This window comes from Pundamilia nyererei, unplaced genomic scaffold (assembly GCF_000239375.1).
Source record: "Pundamilia nyererei isolate P.nyererei 1_Seehausen unplaced genomic scaffold, PunNye1.0 scaffold00029, whole genome shotgun sequence".
Lineage (NCBI taxonomy): Eukaryota > Metazoa > Chordata > Actinopteri > Cichliformes > Cichlidae > Pundamilia > Pundamilia nyererei.
Genome location: NW_005187430.1, coordinates 1,528,348 through 1,546,456, shown reverse-complemented (window position 1 = coordinate 1,546,456; position 18,109 = coordinate 1,528,348). Strand labels below are relative to the sequence as shown.

The 18,109-nt window shown below is 40.9% G+C and overlaps 1 protein-coding gene across 3 annotated transcripts in view; it reads left to right on the top strand.

Moving 5' to 3' along the window:
- The window catches only part of arhgap5 (Rho GTPase activating protein 5), a 49,348-nt gene extending 33,215 nt beyond the window's left edge, over window positions 1-16,133 (top strand). For all 3 annotated transcript variants that reach the window (XM_005728574.1, XM_005728575.2, XM_005728573.2), the window contains exons 4-7: window positions 4,865-4,942; window positions 8,635-8,766; window positions 12,463-12,568; window positions 14,764-16,133. In XM_005728574.1, coding sequence (XP_005728631.1) covers window positions 4,865-4,942; window positions 8,635-8,766; window positions 12,463-12,568; window positions 14,764-15,082 — 635 coding nt within the window. In that variant the 3' untranslated portion in view covers window positions 15,083-16,133. The remainder of the gene's footprint in view (window positions 1-4,864; window positions 4,943-8,634; window positions 8,767-12,462; window positions 12,569-14,763) is intronic.
- Window positions 16,134-18,109: the final 1,976 nt, after the last annotated feature.

Sequence of the window (18,109 nt, the reverse complement as noted above, 5' to 3'; positions counted from 1 at the left end):
AGAACAGAAGGAATATTTATTTATTTCTTTTTTTGGTTGTGACTTTGGGTGTTTTACTCAGTGCAACAATCCTCATGTGTGTGTTGAACAAAGTGGGATTTATTGGGGGTGTTTTTTTCTTTCTCAGAGTTATTTATGTGTCTTTGTTCCATTATTGAACGCACCAGCTTTGCATAACTGGAACGCTTAATATTGTTTTTCACTGCAGCTTTTCACAGTAGGAAAATGCTTTTGATTTGGGATGCAACAAAATAAATTTAAGCTTATGAAAGGGTAAAAAAACCCTACAAACAAAATAACAAATCACCTCCATGATAACTGTTTAGATGACTTTTATTGGATAGAAAAATGACCAAAACGCATTGTTAAACAGGCATGGAACACGAATCGTTGTGCCATTTATCATCGTCAGCTTCGACTTTCACAGGGGGCAGAAAGAAAATAACGCATGTCCCTGACTGGTAAAATAAGAGTTAAAAATAGCCAATGATTGACTTTCACTCATTGAACTAGCTTCCTGTCCCCCTCCCACAGCAGATGGTTATCGTGGCAATAAAATGACTGTGGCAGTTGGCCAGTGAGCAGAGAGACAGGTAGCAGGAGAAACCGTGAAACTGCTGTGATAGATAAGAAAAAGAGAGAGAGAGATCGAAATTGAGCAATGTGAGAAGAGCTGAGCTATTGTGTGTGTGTGTGTGTGTGTGTGTGTGTGTGTCAGGATATTAGATCATATCACAGCAGGACGAGTCCTGTCTGATCTCAACATGCAAACATGAACTCCACTGTTAACTTCCTTTCCTTCAGGTCCTGTGTGTTTGTGTTCCATCCTGTTGAGAATCAAATGTCCTCGCAAGGACGCACAGATGTACAGGGTGGTGGCATTTTTGGCAATGGCCTTTGGGGGTTATTTTAAGGTCAGGTGATGAGAGATTCAGGGCACAGAAAAAAAGAGTAAATATGAGTTGCATCATCATCAGCTAGTAGAGGAGAAAAATGTCCAAATTATTTATCGGATTGGACTTCAAATTACTGTCCTAAAAGTTACAAAGCCCATCACTATGTTCTACATGGATCGATTTGGCAGTTTTACGTTGTTACGGATGGCCTTTCTGACACAAACCCAAAGAGGATCTGTGTCTCCAGCTACACTTTGGAGCCATTACATATAAAGATCAAAACTAGTGTGGAAAATGTATACAGCAAAATATTGGCAAACACTTTCACCACTGGACAAATTGCCAGGCTTTTTAATGATATTTACTAATCTTTAAGACCCCTAAAATATTTGGTGTTATGAATATGAACACAGTGAATAGATCAAAAGAAAGGAGAGGATTTCTGCTTTCATACACAAAGTACCCCCCAAATGTTTTATTGTATATTCATTCATTTATTTTTAATCATCAGCTGATTGTTTCTCATTCATTAAAAAAAGAACAAAACATCAACAGCAACAAAAAAAAACCAGCTTAAAAATGAGAAAAGAGCGTTTTTGTCAAAGAATAGCCGAGCTGCTCAGTGCATTCAGCTTAATTATGCCGTTCTGACATCTCAAAATTCAGCAGTTTGAATCAACTTAAGATATTATATCTGCTTCATTTCTCATGAAATAACAAGGGAACAGGCACACCTGGCTATCAAACTGTTTGTCTGATTAATTGTGAGTCCGATTAAATGTGGGACTGTGTCTAAAAGTTGCTGTTATGACCAATTTGTTTAGTAAACTCCTCCTTGAATTAAAACTGAAAGTCTGTACTTCAATCACATCTTGATTGTTGGATTTAAAATCCTCAGTGGTGATGTGCAGGTGTTGTTTTCCAAGAAAGAACACATCCAGAGTAGAAATGCTTCATGCTGTCAATAAGAGACGTCGGTAATGGTAAATGCTAACACTGCTGATGCTAATTTGCTATTCATGATTAATTTTTGGATTGCAGAACTTAAGAAGTATAATCCAAAACTTATGCTTCCATATCCAAGAGTAAAGCAAAAACATGTAAAGTTGCGACCCTGTCAACCTTGACTAAAACCTCATTGACATGAATGGCTTTGGTAAATAGTGCACATAGAACTTTTGAGACCTTTTTAGCTCATTTCATGTTCTGAACCATTAAAATTCCACTTCAGAAACCGTCGTCTTTCCAGTTTTGTGCTTTTTGTTCAGTGTTTCAATGTTCAGTTTTCTGTGAAACATGAAAGTCTGATGTGTCGCTGCCAAGTTAATGTGCGTTAAGTGCAGAGAAGCAGATCAGGAACACCCAGCGTCTGCAGAGGAGTTATATGGCTGTGACTCAGGGAAACATTCGGACGAGGCGTTGCTCTACCGTGTAATTTATTTCACAACAGTGTGTCATCAGGCTGAAGGTCGAAGCTTTGAGTTGTAATGTGGAGGTCCAAGTGAGTCCTCACAAATATAGTAATTGGAGCACATTGAAGGTGCAGCAGCAGAACATATTTGAGCTTTTCCACCCACTCTGTTTACTGAGCTTATACATCACGCTGTGTGTGTGAACACACAGACACACACACGTATACACTCGCATGCACAAATTAGGTCGAGTGGGTTGCTGATTAGGCTGTGGTGATTTGGCACAATCACTACAATTTGTGTTATTAATTTAAGAGTTACCACATGTCACACACCTGAGTCAACACAAGCATGCATACATTTTTAACAAAAACGCTGAAAGGTGCAGATCAATGCATGCGCACAAGCGGGCGCACAAGCGGACACACACATGCACATTCACACTTGCTCACAGTTGACACGATTTACTTGAATCCATTAAAGCTGAATTTACATAATACTGTCTCTGCTTAACTGCCTCTGCAGGGACACACACACACACACACACACACACACACACACACACACACACACACACACACACACACACACACACACACACGACAGTAGTTTTTGTGTAGTGGCTGCTGCAAGGTCATCCACACTGCAGTATACATGCCTGTGTGTGTGTGTGCCTGTGTGTGTGTTCTTCCCTGCAGGCAGAACACACATTATTGCTCTAATTAAGACACTCTGTCTCCGTATGTGCTGGTCTGGGATCAGCTGTCAGGTGCCAGCTGGCTGTGATATTTATGGTCCGAGGTTTTAACTAAAGCTGCTCTCAGACCAGCTGAAGTCTGCAAGCAAAATTGTTGATCTAGCTGTTGCTGCTTTGGATGACTGGTGCTCATGTTGCACTGCGATTTTCTGTGATGTTATTCGTCTCAAATTGGTCTCACACTGTTGAATTTGTCATTTCTGAAGACTAAAGGTCATAATTTATACTTGCACTCATACATATACTTGCAGTATATGTGATGTATATTTTTTGATGCTTAATAATGAATAACATAGTGTGGGTGGCCCAAAACTCGTCATATTTTTGACTAAATCTCGCTGTGTGTGTCATGTTGAGCTGGCATTTAGCTAGTAAGAGAGATGCTTAACCTACCACTTTCATCCTCCTCTGTCTGTGTCCCACTCATAAAGGTATGTTTAAAAGAAAAAGGAAAAAAAGAAACTAGTAATATTAAACTATTGTCACACCTTATTAACTGCATCCAGAGGGAGATGGTGGTTTATAAAAGATTAGATTATAGCCAATCTACAACACATGCATTTCATAGTTTTGCAAATATCTAATTACATTGCATTGCAGCAGCAGTTTTATGCAGTCACACATGGATTGAGGAAGAAAGCTGATTTAATTTACGTCGAGCATGGCATGGTTGTTGGTGCCAGACAAACTGGTACGATTATTTGGTAAACTACTGGTCTACTGGGAATTCTCCACACAGCCATCTCTAGTTTACAGAGAAAAAGAGAAATATTCAGGGAGTGTGTTCAAATATGCCCTTTTGGTGTCAGAGGAGAGTAGTCAAACTGCTTCGAGCTGATAGGAAGGTAACAGTAACTCAAATATCCACTTGTTACAATCAGGTTATCAAACCTTGAAGCAGATAGACTACAGGAGCAGACGACCACACCTGGTCCTACAAGAACAGGAAATCTTGGCTACAGTTATCACAGCCTCATCAAAATTGGACAACAGAGGATCAGAAAACCTCGCCTGGTTTGATGAATCATTCAGATGTTAAGATCTGCAGCGACTATGTGATGCTATCATGTCAACACAGACCACAATCTCTGTGAAATGTTCCAGCACGCTGTTGAATGTATGCTGGCTGTAAAGGAAAATACTAGCAGGGTGTAACTAATGACTGGTGAGTGTATGTTTGACAAGAAATGGAGAAAGGTGTAAATGCCTCCTTTAACAAAATGCACTCCAACTAAAGTTTCTTTCCGTTTTCTCTCTTTTCTCTATTGATCTACCTTTTGTGGATTAAGTACAGCTGTATAATATTTGCTGCCTCTGGTTTCAGGAGATTGTGATGGAATATATGTCTCTGGTTGTTTCTGTAGTGCTGTTCTCCCGTTTGTTCAGAGCAAATGAATTATATGTTTAAAAAATGTGTAAATGTTTTCTAGGAAGTTTTGTTTTTCTTTCTGCTGCAGCTTGTGGCTTAATTGCATCATAACCAGTGTCACAACAAGCATTTACAAGTATTTAAAAAAGAAATAAAAGAAAAGTTCTAGTTAAATGTAACATGTCTAATGTGAATATTATTAGAGGCTTTGAAATCCTAGAAAGAGGACATAGTTTTTTAGCTTTAAATCCAAATACTCTCAGTATGTTTTAATGTGGAAAACCACATTAGATGAAACGGTGCTTCTGTTGGCCCATCTGTTTCAGCTCAGCACTTTAACAGTTTTTTTTTGTGTGTTTAATGCTGCTTTAAGTCCACATGAATGAAGTCCATTAGAGCTGTTGCTGAAAATGGCTGTATGTGTTTCCAGGTCTGACGACAGAGGGCCTGTATCGCGTCAGTGGGAACAAGACAGACCAGGACAACATTCAGAAACAGTTTGATCAAGGTAAAACACTCATCTGCTCAGACACATGCTTGTAGTAGTAGTAATAGACCTATGAATACATATTTAACTATTAAGAAATCGGAAGAAAGAGCGTGCATAGCTGGATTTTCAAAGCATGGAGGCAAACAGTCTTTATTAGTTTCACAGAATGTGTTTCGAAATTATTTTCCCATAAACTTAAATCGTGCCGTTATAAGAACCTGGGAGTTCTTTGGAAAACATTTCCAGAATCAAGCAGCGCATGTGTGATGTGTGCAATGTATTTAACCCACAGAGAAAACTCCAAAAGACCGATTCCAAACCTGACCACGCTGCAGAAGTGCTTAAAGAGAAACGCATGCAGTCGAAACTGCTCATGAGGGTTGGGGCGCTGCCAAACGGGCTGTTAGTATAAATAAAGTCACCACAGGCAGAAATCACCAGCACATGGTCAGCAGCGTCAGGCATTTTACAGCCAGGTGCTGAAATATGGAGACTTGACTGAGATGAAGCGTGCAATGATTATTGAATCATTTCTGCATTTCTTGTTTTTCTTTCTGCGTTCTGTTTCTTCTGGTCCTCTGTTCAGGAGAAGAGCTCGAGCATATTCTTGGTTATTCTATGATTATTTCATATTAAAAAACATTTTTTAATATGAAAGATGATGTGTATCTGAGGCTGAGGCTTTGGTGGCTGCCACCATTTTTTTGTTTTGAAATTCCTTCCTTTCCTCACCTCCTTCACTCGACTCCTCCTTTCCCACCCTGTCCTTCCTAAATTCATTTGTGCATTTCCTGTTGTTTATATCCCTCCGTTGCTCAATGCTCTCCATTTCCTTCAAGTGTTTCTAGCTCAGCGTGTTTGTCAGCATGCGTTCAGATTCACTGTGACAGCTGTCGTGTTACCTTAGGGCTCTGTCCTCTTTCTCACCGTTTCTCCTCCCTCCAAATGTCATTTGGCTGTTGCCGAGTGTCATAACAGCAAGTAATACGCATTTTTCTTTCTCCACATATTCCTTTGAACTGTCATTACAGAGTATTTTTACCCTGGCTTAATGAGAAAGCTGATCGATTTGGACCCAACCCACTTTTTTTTTTCTCCTCTGATTTGTGAATGAAACAGAAAGTAAAACGTGATGGAGCTGAAGCATCCATTCTCCCTCATCAGAAATAATAGAGCAAGAAAAAGCTTTCATGAGCTGGCTGTGTATTCTGTTCCAGTCCCGCTGCTCCATCAGAGAAACACTCGGCCCTCTGTGCCTCCAGACACACTCATGATAACCTCTGTTAGCTGTGATCAGAGAGGAGCTCTGTTCTCCTGCTCAGACACAAAAACTGAGCTGTGGGCCTCACTGCTGCATCACCACAACTGACAGGCTCTTTAATATCCTTTCAAACTGAAACATTGACCCAGCTAAATCCTGTTTGACTCGTATGTGAGGACACGAGTGCAGGTTATTGGTCCCGGATCCACAAATCTGCTCCACACTCAGGCTTAACATGCATATAACAGGCTTATACATCTGTGTGGCTGCAAGTGTCTCTGGGATGTAATTTTGCCATCTGTTCCCCCTAACCATTGAATATGTAGCCATAGATGCCCAGATGACCTCCCTCCATTTCAAACGATGGTCATCTAGTCCAGAAAAGCAGTTCGTATCGAGTTTGTGTCATTGCTAAGCGCTGAGCTTAAAAGCTGAGTGTTCAAAGGAAGGATACTTTGGTTAACTAATAACAAGCTGCTAGCACATTTAGTTTTTTAGCGTTCTTTAACAGACGCCGAAACATGAACCATAGCCAGCTCCTCTGAAATACTCAAATAAATGCCTCTCAATGTCTTCTACCCATTTGTCACATAACATGTTACATATTTATTTTCATGCTTTGCAGTGCAGAAGTATGCTACATATAATTTGTATTTGAAGTGACTTACTAAAATGTTATTGCACGAATAGTCTTTTGTTAAAGCAAAAACACCAATACACCTTTTCAGGTTCATATATGTACACTGGTAATGTTGTGCTGACCCGAGACTGTGGGATTGATCTTGAGCAGCTTGCAATGATGACAGGTGAAGTATCCATTAGCAACGTCTGGCAGATGGGTACTAAGTAGGGCTGCACGATTAATCGTTAGAAAATCGCGATCTCGATTCATACTTATGTGCGATCTCATTTCCAAATGACAACGATTTAAGAAAAAAAAGACGACGATGTCCCGGCATTTTGATCCGAGATGTAATCTGCATGAAAACAAGCGCTCACTCTTCCTGCTCAACAAACGACGGAGCCTTATACCATGTGATACAGAAGCTGTGCCGTGTGATGCTAACATTAGCAGGGGAAAAAACAACGGAGAGCACGTCAGGGATGACGAGAAAGTGACAGGAGAAAATCCGTCCCGGTCAACCACCCAAACACCAATAACGGGAACCTTATACAGCGCTTCCCTACACCCGTCGACCTCCCGCAGGCACAAAGAAATTACGGAGGCTATCACTTATCACCTGACCAAAGATATGGCTCCCATCAACACTGTGCAAAACGAGGGATTTAGGAAAATGATCAACACCCTAGACAAACGCTACACAGTGCCGTCCCGCAACTATTTTTCTATTGTTGCACTACGTGCTCTATACACGCAGCATCGAGCAACGGTGGAGACGGAATTTCAAGCAGTACAACATTTTGCGGCAACAACAAAACGTGAGACATTTGTTGTTTTTATGTTTATTTATTGTTTTTATGTTCAGTCTCAACTGTTACGAAGTCGATGTGCAGTTAATAAGTGCAATAAATATTTATACTGGAAAAGAAAATCGTGAGAGAATCGTGATCTCAATTCTAAGCCAAAAAATCGTGATTCTCATTTTATGCAAAATCGTGCAGCCCTAGTACTAAGGTCAACTAATCTCAGGCGATTGAATCAACAACCAGTTCCACTTAAAAAAATAAAGTAATGACATTGACTGACAAATGACAGGGTGATAAATACAGGTGATCTAACCACAGTCTTACCTCAGCAATCAGTCGGTCGCTACTATACATTCCATACAGACGCTACCATGCAGTCCCTCTACCACTTTTTAAATTACAATATTCTAATAGGTTATAATGGATTTTTACTCCAGTGATGCCAGATACTGTTGTTGTTTTTGCTCGTAATCATGAACAGTTTCCCTTCCAGAAAAACAACAAGTTATGCCACACGTGAATAAATTTGAATGACATTACACTCGAGGGAACTAGATCAGAATATTATAATAAGATATTCAGACATGCATGTTTAAATGACATTGCATTGTATATGGGGGTGCTTTGCTGTTTCCCTTTATTGTGTAGAAAAGATCAAATGGGAAGGATGTGATTTATACTTTCTAAGAACAGGGCTGGAGAACTGTGTTGGAAGTTTTCTGTGCAGAAAAATGTAATTTGATGCTACAACAGCAAGGAAAAGAACAAATGTGCTGAGCACAGTGACAAAGGGTTTAAGGAGAGTGCTTTAACTGTTTGTGAGGTCCTAAAGGGAGACTTTAGAGGACAGTGAGTTTGAACGTATTAACCAGAAGCTGCGTGTGGGTGGAGTTGTTTTGCTGTTTTCCTGTTTGTGATGCAGAGGATGAAACGAATGCTACAGAACAAGCTTCAGAAACAGAGTGACCTTGCGAATCTGCTGTTGAGCCTCTTTTCTCTCTCTCCCTCCCTCTCCCTGTAGATCACAGTATTGACTTTGTGGCGATGGATGTGGCGGTGAATGCCGTTGCTGGAGCGCTGAAGGCTTTCTTTGCTGACCTGCCCGATCCGCTGATCCCCTACAGCCTGCACCCAGAGCTGGTGGAGGCCGCAAGTAAGAATGAACACGCACCCGAGTCATGAACTGCAATTTTCCTGATAGCAAAAACACCCAGACAGACACATTAAAAACTTGGTGCAACTTTTAAGTTAAAGGAATTGTTAAACACGTAGGAAATGATGTAATTATGTTAAACAGAGTCAAAACAGTGAATGGAGGGTTAGGTTCACTGGGCGGCAGCATGCTGGAATATTCCTTTACCCGCTTACAACTCAAATGTAAAACAACAAGCACTCTACCTACACCCCTAAAAAGTTTGATCAGCATTGCTTCAGAGTTATTGTGCTATTGAGAATAACATAAAGTCGTACCCCGATAAAGGCACATGCATGCAGTTAAAAAATGAAGAAGTTAAGAGGAGACTGGAGAAACACCCTTTAACCATGTAATGAGTGTTGATGTTGCACAGTTTTCCCACCAGAGGCCTGCAGAATTAAATTGCCAAATATCAGTATCGGCCTTAACAGTCCTCAGTCCAATCAGTCAGGCTCTACTTTTAACCTCTTGTCTGCTGTAGCAGCTGGCCTTAATGCTGCAGAAGTTTAGTTGTGTTTCCACATGCTCAGAGCTTTGAGTCACATCATTCACTTTTAAGAGGCTTTTTCAGGCCTAGGATGCTGTCAGACATCCTGCGTATGTGTGTGTGTGTTGCTTGTGTGTCTATAATGCTGAAACCATCAGGCTGACTCCAGCAGATTAACGAGCCAAAATTAAACACAAGGAGAACTGTAAAAAGTCTCAGACTGACAGAAGAAGAAATCTGGAGGGTGGTGCTGGTTTTTCTTCTCTAGAAAATGACTCGTATAGAGCAGGAACCAGGGCTTTATATACAAATTAATGACCAGGAAAATAACTGATAGTTGGTAAAGGAATCGTTTAAATCAGCTCTTCTTCTCTGACTTTCTCTTTCTATCTTTTTGCTCCTTACGTGACTAAGGTCTAGTTTGAGGTGCCTCTTTCCTGTCTGTTTCTTTAAACTTGGAGCAGTTCAACACGACAGTACGTTTCCATCAGGAGGGTAACCAACTTGTCGAGCAGGTTTGACACCAGTGTACTTATCCTGGAGCCTGAATCAGGCTTTTGTTGTTGCTGGTTTCAGGTCATGTTGAATAGATGTGATAACAGAGTGAATCAAGACACATGGAAAAGTTCCAAACATTGTAATCAGAGAAGGAAAAAAGAGACTGTGAACGTAAACAATGGCATACAATACATATACCTGTAAATAAGCACTTAGCCTTTGCAGTTTTGCCTGGATCAGCTTCAAACTGCTGCACTAATTTCTCATGTAATGGAAACTGTGTTAGTTTTTCTAGTCAGTTCTAAAGTTGATTTTGGCTTTCTGCCTTTTCTGTTCAGCATACTTTTAATAATCCTTTTATTTATTTTCATTCCGTGACAACAATAACAACGACAATAGCTTCCTGTAGCAGCAGCAGGGTCTTTTCCCGATGGGGATCATCAAAGCTTCGCCTAAACACATGTGCACACTGAGCTTTATCGCCTTATTGAACCAAATACATTGTGAGATGCTGTCAGGCTGATATATATTTAATAAAAGCTGGAGTCGGTCGTTATATCGGTCCCGTGGTGTACTGTGTCGAGCTGTGACTGCATTCATTTAACGACCTTTAACCTCTTCCAGCCATTAGAGGGTCAAAGGCTCCCGTTGGCTCCTCGTTAGGATGATTGATGGCGTGCAGGATGAATAAATCTGTGCATTGGTACACGTTGGCCTTTACGTTTGTGTCTAGAAATATAAATGGCGTCCTGCTGGTCCTGGAATGTCTGGAATATCCTGGAGAATATTCCAGATAGGACAGGCAGGGGTTTTGTTGAAGCGGCCTTGTTATGACAATCCAAAGGTAGAAGCTCTTATTTCACATCTGCTCTTTAAATATTTAATAAGTAAGTGGAGCGTTTCAGCTCCATTGAGCATTCGCCGGCAGGAAAGTGATGCATTCCCTGGAGAGGCTGTGGAATACTGAAGAATTTAACAGACAAATTACCTTCTAGGAATATAGCAGGATCTTTCTTGTTACTTGGTAATGTTTTGTTTTTTGTTTTTTCCCCGATCAAATTTAACATTTAACTAAACCAAATAAGAGTCTGATGCTAAATCTGATTACTTTTTTTTGTTTTTAAAGTCACACTTTCCCAGACTGTTCTCTTTTAACGACGCAGTCAAGAATCCAACGATATGCATCATGTGGCGAACAAACACACTGTGTCTTTCCACTTAGGAATTTTGTGGGAAAGGGCAAAGAAGCGGGGCATCCTGAAGCCTAATGTTTAAGGCATACAGATGTTCTGCGTAGTTGTGTGTTCCAGCTGAGGACCTGTGCTATACGTCATCCCCTTTTCTCTTCCTCCCGTCTACCCAAATGATTTATCAACATTTCCTCCTGCTGTGCAGAAAGGGAAGTTCATTTGTATCCAGAGTTCTCAGGTTCTTCCTCTTTGGCATCCTATCAAAGAGTTTTTAGAAAATCACCATCGTCCTAATGAAACATTTTTTCACAAGTCCCTTTAATTGCAGTTTAATTTACTCAATAATAATAATGCACACTTTTGTCTGACACATTGTCAGAAAAACAGAAGATAAGCTTATTGCCTTACACTTTACGGTAATGATGCCTGATGATGAGTACAGTCGTACTCCAAAGACATGTTGTGATCCAGGGGAAGCCTTACAGCCTCACTAACATACACCCCTCAGGCTTCATACAGCACAGCCCTCGCAGTCTTATCAGTCTCTAAACTGTCATACGTTCTCAACTGATTGGTCTTATACTTGGTTATATAATAGCAATAATAATTTGTCTCTGTTTCTTTGAATTGCCATTGTTAATGACATGTCTTTGCAGACGAATCAGTTTGGCAGCTCTGTGGTGTGAACTTATCAGGTATCAGACAAATTGCTGATATTTGATTTCCTAATAGCAAATGAATCCGTAGATGCTTGTGCAGCTAATCAGTCTACTGTGACTGATCTTTTCAACTTTGCTGAAGTCTGAAAGTCAAAAAATGAGGCGGAATCAGAAGAAGGAATTGATCAATACTGTGGAAAGTTCAAGAAATTCCTTCAAAAAGGAGGCTGTGGTTTGAAATCGCTTAAATTGCACATTGATCTAATAAATAACTGTGTGGTCCCTGCTGCATCTGATGATAAGCTTCTGTGGTTAGTCATCAAACCTGTCTGGGTAATGAGACATAACATCTTGCAACAAATAATAGTTCAAGCAGGTGACAGTGAAGAATTATTGAACACATGGGAGGGAAACTGCTGCTGCCCAGTGTGTTTCTGCCCAGCTCTGTGCCTCAGTTATGATTACTGGGTCTTTAATCAGATGCTGTGTTTCTTTTTTTGTCTCCCCTGAAATCTGAACAGTTGAGAACAAATGTTTGTTTTCCTAATCTGCAAAGGCTGATCTGTTTTGTCTTAACCAGTGCACAGTCAGACCTTATACAGGGAAGGCTAGTTTTATTTCTGCCCACAAGGTTTAGTGTTGTTGTGTGTGTGGTTGCGTGTGTATTGTTTGTGCACAGCGTGGGAGCTGCTTTTGGCAGCGTTTCAGCCTTTTGTTTTCCATGGAGTATAATTTCCTTTCCCAAGAGAGACTGTGTGTAAAATGTAAAACGCTCTGTGTCTTTTCTCCCTGTGTGTGTGTGTGTGTGTGTGTGTGTTAGAAATCATGGACTACATGGAGCGTCTGCAGGCACTGCGGGAGATTGTGAAAAAGTTTCCTCCCGTCAACTACCAGGTCTTCAAATACATCATCACACACCTAAACAGGTAAAAATGAAAGGCAACACACACACACACACACACACACACACGCATGCACAGAATACATTCCCTCTTGTGTGTTTCTTTATCCATGTTTTTTTTAAGTGAAATGCTTGCAAGCTTCAAAGTCAAAATGGCCGTATACCTGTGGTGACAGTGAACGCATCGCTTAAACTTGAAAAGAGCCGCTTGCAGATATCATTTTAACTTCCTTTGAGTTGAGACCACAGCTGTACTTTGTAACTGCTGCAGCGACTGAATGCTAATTATTTCTTCGCAAATGTCTACATAGTTTGCAGATACAGAATGAGTATAAATCACTCTGAAACATCGGGCAAAGTCTGATTTTGTGCCAAATATCGATCATGACTGACAGGACATGGTCGGAGATGACATCTAGTGAACGGCAGCGCTACAGTTAATGGATAAAACACAGGAGTGAAATGTTTGTCTTCTTCTCTGGTTCTGTGTTAGTTTAGTTGACATCCAGTGATCATTACTTAATTTGTTAGCTTTCACTGATAGAGCAAGCAGCCCTGTTAATGTAGAGACAGCAGCAACATTTCTCTCAGAGCTTTGAGGTTCATTGGTCGTCATGCAAGAGGATTTTTGTATTTTTGGAGCTTCTTTATGGTTTGGTATTTGTGGGCAAGACTTAAAAAAAAATAGAAGCCAAAACACAAGTTTCAAAGGGTGAGAGTCATATGAGAGGACCTGAACACATTTGAATTAAACAGCAGTGTTATCCTGTGAGATAAGTAAAGAGGGAAAATGTCCGACATGAAATGAAATTCTAAACAACACCCATGACTAATATACGAGGCGGACAAGGTGACCTAACATTAAGCGAGACATGAGATGAGAGACTATTACAGCCTGTAGCTGCAACACAGGGTGATGGTGAACAGACACAGACTGCAGAGCAGCTTCAACAGGGACGGTTTTTCTACCAGGTGCTAAAAGGAAGTCACTCTGAAGTTGGGCAACGGCATGCAAATCCCAAAAATTAAGTCGGGGAGGACACAAGTTGTGATGAATTGACAGTTTCTGCGACACAGATGGTTGAAAATTTAAAAAAGAGAAAATAAAGAACATGAAATTCACACAACATGAAGCAAAAGCTGCAAATAAGACATTAAACTAGGAATGCATCGATAAGTGCAGACATTCCTCATGCTGATCGATGTCGTCACTCCATCACAGAATGTGGCTTTTATCCATGTCTCCAGCACCGTTCGCTGCACAGCACTAGTAAACCAGCAAATAATATCTTGAAGTTTAAAGGAACACTTCAGCTTAATGGAACAGCAGCTGTCAAAGTTTGAAACACACTAAGAAAGAAGTCGTTCTCTTAATAAGCACCGAGCTCCACTGACAAAAACAGTCCCTCAGAAAAGTGGGTTTTTGCATTCGATTCTGTTCACAGCTGTACATTTCTCTGCTCCTGTGCCATTCGGGGCTCCTGTCAGCTTGGGCGCACGCCTGCTGCCATTTGCTGAAGATAGCACACTGACAGTGAGCGTGTACCTCATGTAACCCCACTTCAAAGGAACCAGACTATCCCCTAAATGAGTGAAAAGCAGTGAAACGGCATAAATCATGTTAGAACGGTCTTACTAAATTTACTGAATATTGCAATAGCTCCTCACTAAGTAACTGAATACATTTAAATGTGATATAAGAGTCCCACATTGTTCCCACTTTATAGAGAATATAGCGAGGTATGTGTTAATATCATGGAGTGCTAAAATCCCAATGCATGGTTTTTGGTTCGTTTGCACACAGTAACCAAGCAGAGTATGACAACTTTAAGACAAACTGTTCTGCTTTTCCTTCTTTCCTGTCATCTATATGCTGTTTCAAACAAGCTCCACCCACTTATTGTTTAACCTTTCTGTTTATGAGCAGCAGTCAGTCGGAAGGAAGTTGGCTATTTAATTAATAAGGATTATTTTGAACTGTGAATCATGCTAAGCCACTCCAGAGTCCACGAATAAAAATATGGAGCCTGAAATGAACATCACGAGTCCACTTTAACTGACAAACCTTTATCTGCTTTCTTATGTTTTTAGCAGTTAAAGAATAAATAAAAAGTCAAGGTATTTTTCATTTCCTTACGTGCTGTCACCTTAGACCACCTGTTTTCTGGAGCTGTTGTTTCCAGTGTTGATTTAACTTTGAACCTTTTTATTTCCCCGCAGAGTGAGCCAGCATAGCAAAACAACCCTGATGACAGCCGACAATCTGTCCATCTGCTTCTGGCCCACGCTCATGCGGCCCGACTTCGAGAACAAGGACACGCTGTCGACCACCAAGCTGAACCAGGCCGTCATCGAGTCCTTCATTGTACAGAGCGACTACTTCTTCCACGGCGGCGAGGTGGCCGAGAGCTCCAGCAGCGAAGGGACACCGCCCCCGCACTGCCACAACATGGTGGAGGCCCTGCTGCCGCTGCAGCTGCCGCCCCCCCTGCAGCCACAGCAGATCCAGCACACCCTGCCCCCTGACCCGCTCATATAAGATCCAGAGGAGCATGCTGGGAAGTGAAGTGGAGGGTGGTTGTTTGCCCGCGCTGCCAGCCGCTTACGGCCGACAATTGCAGGTCATCCTCTGCTCTACAAATAGCTGGCGGGCTCATAAAAATGGAAAATAAAACAACCTGGTTGCTGATTTTCGGGGGATTCATCAGCTGCTGTTTGTCATCGACTTGGAGGTGAATGAGCTTTGGGGGTTTAGAGGCGTATCGACCATTTGTTGGATCAAACCTAATCTGTGAGACCTGCTCATCCTGTGAGGAAAATCCTGGATTAGAGAATTACAATCGCACGTCACCTTTTGGAACTAATTTTTGTATCTGACTGCCCCCCCTTCATGATACAGAAGCTGAAAACCGCGAATGAACCGCTTTGATTTGGCACATAGTGACAACACTAATCGTTCCACAGGGTCAGACACAGACTCTTGGGATCCCAGGACACACTCCTACCTTTAACCCAGACGGAATAGCACATTGGGGGCCAGAAGTCCCTATTAAGCACCGCCCTCCTCATCCCCGCTCCGAGATAAGAGAAAAGGGAAGTTGAATCCCTGCGACTGCAACTCAAATGTGAAATTATCTGATACGGACTGATTGGCGGACTCATTAGCTGACTTGACCGGCTACCTGACTAACACACATGCTGACTGTGAGGATTTCAGTCTTCCTGCAGGTTTCAGCACAGGAAAACATTTCTTCTTCTTTTGTTTGACCTTTGTTCATAAGAAGGAAGGAGGGATCAACAAGACACTAAAGGTCAAACACACTCATGGGCGCGAGATGAAGTCAAAGCCTTGTAGAAGAGCTTTTCAGTTTCGGTGAGGTGGGAGATGGGTGCGCTCTCACTTTTAAATCCTAAATGACAAAAAAAAGAAAGAAAAAAAACAAAGAACCCCCTTCCCGCTACATGAACTTTGACCCTCGTCAAGGACAGCACATGCACGATTTGTGTCAAAAGTCCACATGCCAATTTCATGTCTGTTTGCTTAGCTCTTTTTTTTCTTTCCATTCTTTTCATTTTTTTAAAAACAAAAATATTTTTTGTAACGTCAGATATCGACCCAGCTTGTGTGTTTGTGTGTGATGATGCTGATGATGTGTGTGATGGTGTATCTGTGTGAACTGACCTGTGGTTTGTATCGCAGCCACTTTGTACCTTCCCATCATGGGGAAGGAGGGGATTCAGAAGGGAAAAAGGAACGGAGAATGTGGACTTTTGGATTTGTGATGCTCCATGTGAGCGAGTCGTCACACTAACTGTTCCTGAGTGTCTCCATAGAGCCTCGAACTGTTAATGCACCGCCTCTCAATCGGAAGGGACGGCAACCCCTCGACGATGGCACATGAATAAGGAAACCACTACGTTGCGATGCATTCTGGACCTGTTTGGTTCAAGGAGGCGTCTTCCATGTTGGGCTTACTTCCTAGAGGATGCTTTACATCTTTTCATTTCCATTTTTTTTTCATTCTCCCGTTTCTGTTGGTTTGTTGAAATCAAAAGTTTGCATGTCTCTGTTTTTGCCACTTAGTGAAAAAAAAAGAGCTTTAACGTTAAAAAAAAGAAAGAAATGAAACTAAATGAGCTCCTGTTCAGATTTGCATTGTTTTATCTGAATCTCTTTGGGTTAACGGGAACGTTTCAGAAAACATTTTCGGGTTTTTTTTGCATTTGTTCTTTTTCCGCCGTGCAAGAAATCAACACTTAATATCATATTTTTGGTTATATAGTTTTCCCTAAATAGAGGAAAGAAGTATATATAAGTATATATAAATATATAAAAAAATATCAGCAGCAGAAGTTGCTGATTTAGTGAACTACCACGGGGTACTGGACTATAATCTGTCAGAAGCTATAATCATATTTCTTTGTGGTTTGGGTGGTGTGTGAGTGTGAATGAGAGAGTGAGCGTGTGTGTTTACACGGGGTGTGGGTGTGTTTTTTATCAGATGTTTTTTTTTTTGCTCTTCTTTTTGCTGTGTCCCACACACACACATATAAATCTCATTGCTTTCTTCGTCTGCGGCACACTGAGGGAGACGGAGGCACATAAATGAAGCCTCTCGTGCTGAACATAAAGCCCCGTAGAGGATATCTAACTCCTTATTTCTGGTCTTCTGTCCATCTGGCTCCAGGTTCTCCTGTCTGCTGTGTAATAATCATTTTTAAGCTTTTCCATGAGCTGAAACGTACAAGTTGGTAACAATTTGGAATAAAATTCTCATGAAGCGAACAATTACATTTTAAAGGTATATATTGCACTTTTTGTAATTAAAATATGCCAATAAAATAATGCTACGTACTACATAATAGTTACAGTATTTAATAAATAACTATTTTTGTAGTCGGGGGGACTAAATCTGAATGCATCCATTACTGTTGATGTGTTAAGAAACAATAAAGAAAATAGCCACACTTTTAATCTGCACATGCCAGCAAAGTCAGAAATATATGTGTGCAGGTCATTTCAATTTTTATAGAATATAGTTGTGTCTTATAAACAGTAAGTGAATATTAATTTGGTTTATTTGGAAATTTAATTGGCACCAAAAACAACATCTTTCCAGGTCGTGTCCTAAATCAGCCCCTAAAATGCTTCTGTAGTCTGTAATTATAAAGTCTATATTAATGGTACTCTCAATTAGTTTATGTATTTATACAAAATAATATGTAAATATTTGTTTTGAGTGTGTTTAAAAAGCTAGCCAGATGTGTTATTTGTGGTCGCTGTCTGTGAGGGTGACAGATACAAGGCAGGTTAAACTTCCTGCTAATGGTGCAGCACGTGGATTCAGATGGACAGAAACACATTTTAGGCAGCAGAAATAACCTCGGTTTAAAAGCAGCAGCCAAAAACTGTCAGTGAGCTTTACGAGCAGACACAGAGTGAATGTCGGTGTAGGTACTGAACTGAAAATGTCTATTTTTAAAGGGTTTTACTGTGGTGAACCTGAGACTTCCACTAAAATGTCCAGCTCGCGTGCAGCTGCTGTGCTCCTCATCATTTTTAATT